The following is a 5,330-nucleotide window of genomic DNA, read 5'->3' on the forward strand; positions in this document are numbered from 1 at the left end:
ACCTTTCCGGCGCCCTCAGAGATATCCGCTCCCAGTACGAGCGTCTGGCGGCGAGGAACATGCAGACAGCAGAGGAGTGGTTCAAGGGGAAGATCGGCTCCCTGACCGAAACCGTGGCCCAGCACAGCAACGCCGTGAGGAGCTCCAAGGACGAGGCAGGAGAGTACCGGCGCCAGCTGCAGACCCGCATCCTGGAGATCGACGCCTGCAGAGGCCTCAACGAGTCCCTGGAGAGGCAGCTGCACGAGATAGAAGAGAAGCAGAGCGCCGAGGTCGCTGCCATGCAGGTCAGTAAGTGTGCCGTTGATGCTTGGATAAAAAAAAGATCTCTTTGACTCATTCAAGATGGATTGTGTTAAGAACACCATTGCAGAGTTGGAGGGTGAGCTGAGGGGCACCAAACAGGAAATGGCTCGCTACCTGAAGGAGTACCAAGACCTGCTGAATGTCAAGATGGCTCTGGACATTGAGATCGCTGCATACAGGTGATAGGTTGAAAAACGACTCATAGTTTAAGTTTTATGTGTTGAATTCTGCAAAAAATGCTGCAAATGTAACTTTCTATCATCTTTGTTTTTGGCAGAAAACTTCTAGAAGGCGAGGAGTCCCGCTTCAACGTGGGAATGACGGCCGCCGGCGTTCCGTCCCTGTACAGCCACGGCTTTGCAGCTCCCTCCTTTGGCCGGCCCCTCCTGTCCAGCCTGAGCTCCGGCACCTCCTACCTGATGACCTCACGCCTCCTCAGCTCCAGCACCACTGAGGGAATCATCTCTGCCAGCCACGCCCCACAGGCAGAGGCCAGCCCACCTGGAGAAGAGGAAGAGCAGGAGGAGGAGGTAGAGGAAACAGAAGAGCAAAAAGAGCAGGATGGAGGGGACGAGGAGGAAGATAAGGAGAAAGAAGAGGAGGTAGAAGGAGAAGTTAAAGATGAAGGAGAGGGTAAGATTATTACAATTAAAAGCACTTTTTGGGGGTTTGATGATGATAAAAGAAGTTTGACGTGTTTGTAAAGGAGGTGAGGAGGAAGAGGAGGAGGAGACAGCTGAAGATAAGGAAGACGAAGAAGAGGAGGCTGAAGTCAAAGATGGACAAGATGAGACCAAATCAGAGGAAGCTGAAGAGGAGGAGGTGAAAACAGAAGATGCTGAAGAAAAAGGAGAAACAGAGAAAGAGGAGGAAGTTAAGAAGGAAGATGCAGAAGAAAAAGAGGAAACCGAAAAAGAAGAGGTAAAAACAGAGGATGCTGAAGAAAAAGGAGAAGTAGAAAAAGCTGATGACAAAAAGGATGCAGGAAAGCAAGAGAAAGAGGAAGCTAAAAAGAGCGACGTGAAAGACGACAAAGGAGACGCCACGAAGGAAGAAAAATCCAGTGATCAAAAGGTCAAGGAGCCAGCCCCGAAAGAGGAGGACAAAGCAGACAAACCCAAAGGGAAAGAGGAAGAAAAACCAGCCAAAGCAGAGCCTGCTGAGAAGAAAAGCACAACAGATAAAAAGTAACTCCGGCAAAGTTCGGTCCAGCCTGGTAAAAACCACAGCTTGATAATCGGCGCTGTCAAGTCTGCTTGTTAACTCGGTGCTCAGTGAGGCAGTCCAATAGCCAATTACAGCAACAAATCGAGGTTAACTGCTTGCCGATAACCAGATCAATCCATAAAAGGTCCCACTGCACATTTCCAGGTGACTGATGTGTTTAATTGCTGAATAAAGACGTGTGTGTGAGTTTTGAGAGCTCAAATAAATTCATTTAAAATCATATCAGCAACTTTTGACTCTTTCATTTGGAGTTTTGACTGAAAATTAAATTGAATGTGTTTGAATAACTGGAACAGTTTGCTACATTTCAACATTTGTTCCACATTTAAAGTAGAATTAGCTTAGAAAAGGAAAAGTGACTGAAATGATTGTCTCAGTTGTCAGTTTTTCAAATACTTAGACTTGTCTAAATTCCCTCCATACAACCTTAATGCTAAAAAAAAAAACTATATTGTGTGGGACGATCTAAGTTTTAAAAGCAATTCAAATGCTTTTTTTTAGCTCAAAACATGACGTCACTGGTTTTGAAAAGTAAAAATCTAATCAATATGAATATTTTCCAAAGACAATGGATTAAAAATAAGTTCAAACACACTTTTTCCCACATAAAAGATTTGTTAAAATACAATGCATTGTGGTCTATATTTACCGATCCAGCTGGCACTGATGCACATTGGTTTTTCGCAAAGATTTCAGGGAAATTTCTAGGGCACTTGATTTTGGAATTGTAAATTCGGACAGCTTTTTTCAGTATCCATCCCAAGTAAAAACTAAGTAGTTCATGTCTCATAACGACAAAAAACATGAGGCTGACTGAACATTTAACACAAGCTGATTCTTGAGGGATCTTGTTGTTTTGGTCACGGCGTAGAGCTGCTCAGAGAAGCTCCGTGAGCTGTGCTGCCAACTAGTGGTCAGGAGTTTAGGTGAAAAACAAAGTAAGATACTTAAAGATGCTAATAACGAATAAATAAATATTTTTTGTCAGGGTTTTCAATGTATCGCTGAATGGATTTTTCCCTACACCCCTACCCTTTATATTGCACTAAGTGGAGGAATTCAGACACAGCCTTGGTTGTAGTTTGTGTTGCTAGTTTTAGTAGCTTCTGCTAGCAAGCTTGAAGCTAATGCTAATAATCAGTTTGTGCTCCATCTTTGTTGCTAGAAATGTTATAAAACTTTATCATACACTCAAAAGCAGATTTTTGGATTATTTTACTTTTTCACACTCGATTGATCTGATATTATGAGCTTCCACAATTTATTTAAATGAAAACTTGTTTATTTAGGTGTAAGAGCTCTAAATCAGTGTTTTTCAACCAGTGTGCCGCGGCACACTAGTGTGCCGTGAGAGATGGTCTGGTGTGCCGCGGGAAATTACCAATTTTCACATATCTAAAACATTTACCATCACTATGGTATCTGCTCTGTGTTCATCCAAACGGGCCTGATTTAACACTGGATAATTTTGAATATGCAAGATGGTAAAAGAAATATTTCTTTGATTCTATAAATGACTAATCAGAATGATGTTACTGCAATCTGGCCGCAAAACTAGCCTCAAACTCAGCTTTTAGAAATGTCCCTCCCCCTTCAGCTGTCTCCGCCAATCATTGTTGGAGGCTTGATCACATGTCATCAATCTGACCAATCAGAAGTGGCTAACGTCCTCACTTCCTTGTTCTGATTCGACTCATAAAGCCTCTCAGTTCCAACTAAAATAACAGCTAAAGCTCGTGTTTAGCGGTGTAGCTTCCAGCGGGATCCGACGTCAGACAGTTTTAAAAGTGAACAAAAGAATGAAGCTCAGAAACGACAGTATGACGGCAACTGCGTGAGTTTATGCACTACAGCCCCCATGATGCATTGGGTAAAGTGCGCGCGCTGAGCGCTGGGTGGAGGGGGGGGGCTTACACGTTCAGCAGCGCAAGAGCCAAATAGGGAGAGAGAGATAAGGAGAAAACATCAACACAAAATGTAAAGAAAAAGGAGAAAAAAAACCTGGAATCATTTGACTTTTCTTGATAATATGAAGGAACAGAGTCTGCAGGAAATATTCTATATGTATATATATTCTGTATATATTTATGGCTCCACAATCAACCTGTCCAGACACCTGACAACTGAGAGAATCTTTTCTAAAACAGAGCAGATCATCACTGAAAGAAGAAACGATTACATCCTCAAAGCTGAAACTCTTTTGTCTTTCTTAATGTCAATGTGAATAAAAGTCTTGATTTAGTGGTTTTTGCACAATTTAATTTATATTTGAGTTGTGGTTGCAGAGTTTTGTGTTGTTCACTTCAAATGTTTAAAAAGAAAAAAGCTTAAAATGTGTAGAGTTAAAAACTGAATAGTTAATTGTTAGTTCTTTTACCATTAATTTTGTACATTCTATCTGGAAGGGATAAATAACAGCATATACATAATTTACACTTTATATGAATAAAAACATATTTACATCATGGATTTTGTGCATAATCTTATCTAGTAGTTTATAATGAATCAAAGAAAGCAAACAACAACCTCAAAAGCCATTTGGTAGCCAAAAGCAGCTTTTAGGAAAACGAATGCAAAAGAATTGAATTTTGAGCCAGAAACAAGAAAAGAACGCTGTTTTTACTTTGTTTTGGAAGTATTTAAAAAAAGAGAAAAAAATATTTATAAAAACTGATTATTTAGAAGTATTTTTTTAAATCTTTTTTGATCATTCATTAATGATAATAAATGTAGACTGTTTTGACGAGATATATGTTTAACTTGAGCAAATTGATTAATGATGCTTCCCACTTAAATAAACCAATGTACACTAGATTATGGAATGACTGTACATCAATACAGACTCATTTTTTTACCTTTTTGGATGCTAGTGTGCCGCGGAATTTTTTTCATGGAAAAAGTGTACCTTGGCTCAAAAAAGGTTGAAAAACACTGCTCTAAATGATTATGAAAACATGCAATAAAAAACACATGCAAACATTTTTTTTTACATGAAAAATGGTTCAAACACAGTGCATTGGTCCATATTCGCCAGTGTAGTGAGCATCACTTTTTGATTTTGGAATTGTAGATTCAGACAGCTCTACTAAATGGTGAACACACTGCATAGTGCACTAAGTAATGAGTAGTGAAGGAATACAGACGCAACCTTTGTTCAGGCTTTCGTTGCTAATTGGGCTTCTGCTAGCAAGCTTGACAATCTATATGTCATAAACATCAGTAGGGGTTTAGGGAAAAATTGATGTGGCAGTATATTGCAATATTTCGATTAGCGATCCTTGTATCGATTTAAAATGCAGACAAGACGATATTTAATACTACTTTAATTTAATTATTCATGAGCGTCCTTCAGAATCTTACTTTTGTTTTCCACCTAAACCCCCAGTTTTATTTGGGATGAGTACCAAACCGAAACGAAAAGTGAATAATTGTGCTGGTACAGTCTTTGGATGTATCATGATATGTAACGTATCGCGAGACATGCATAATGATACCTATCTTGTCACCAGGCTCTTGCTAAGACACACCCCTACTTATCAGCGTACCTTCTTAGTCTCCTCAGTAATCGTCTTGCAGCATCCCTCTCCTGAACTAAAGTAGCAGTAAAAAGTCTGGTACCTGACCTTGATCCAGAAGTTCAAAATTGATCAGCGAAATATGAAGCTGTAATGAGTGAACTATCCTTACAACGATTGCAAAGCGCAAGACTTCCATTATACCTTCTCTCCTTGCTTTTACCCGTCCTCATAATTCCTGGCATATGACTGAAGAAATCTTTAGTCTCATGGTTTTGTTAA

At 40.0% G+C, this 5,330-nt stretch overlaps 1 protein-coding gene across 1 annotated transcript; it reads left to right on the forward strand.

The window, feature by feature from the left end:
• On the forward strand, positions 1-1,755 carry nefla (neurofilament, light polypeptide a; the record flags this gene model as incomplete). The annotated part of the gene is given in 4 exon segments (XM_024298637.1): positions 1-287; positions 361-485; positions 584-939; positions 1,013-1,755. Coding segments are annotated over 4 exon segments (1,253 nt in total), but the record flags the coding sequence as incomplete, so codon positions are not given.
• Positions 1,756-5,330: the final 3,575 nt, after the last annotated feature.

Source organism: Oryzias melastigma, linkage group LG12 (assembly GCF_002922805.2).
Source record: "Oryzias melastigma strain HK-1 linkage group LG12, ASM292280v2, whole genome shotgun sequence".
Taxonomy (NCBI): domain Eukaryota; kingdom Metazoa; phylum Chordata; class Actinopteri; order Beloniformes; family Adrianichthyidae; genus Oryzias; species Oryzias melastigma.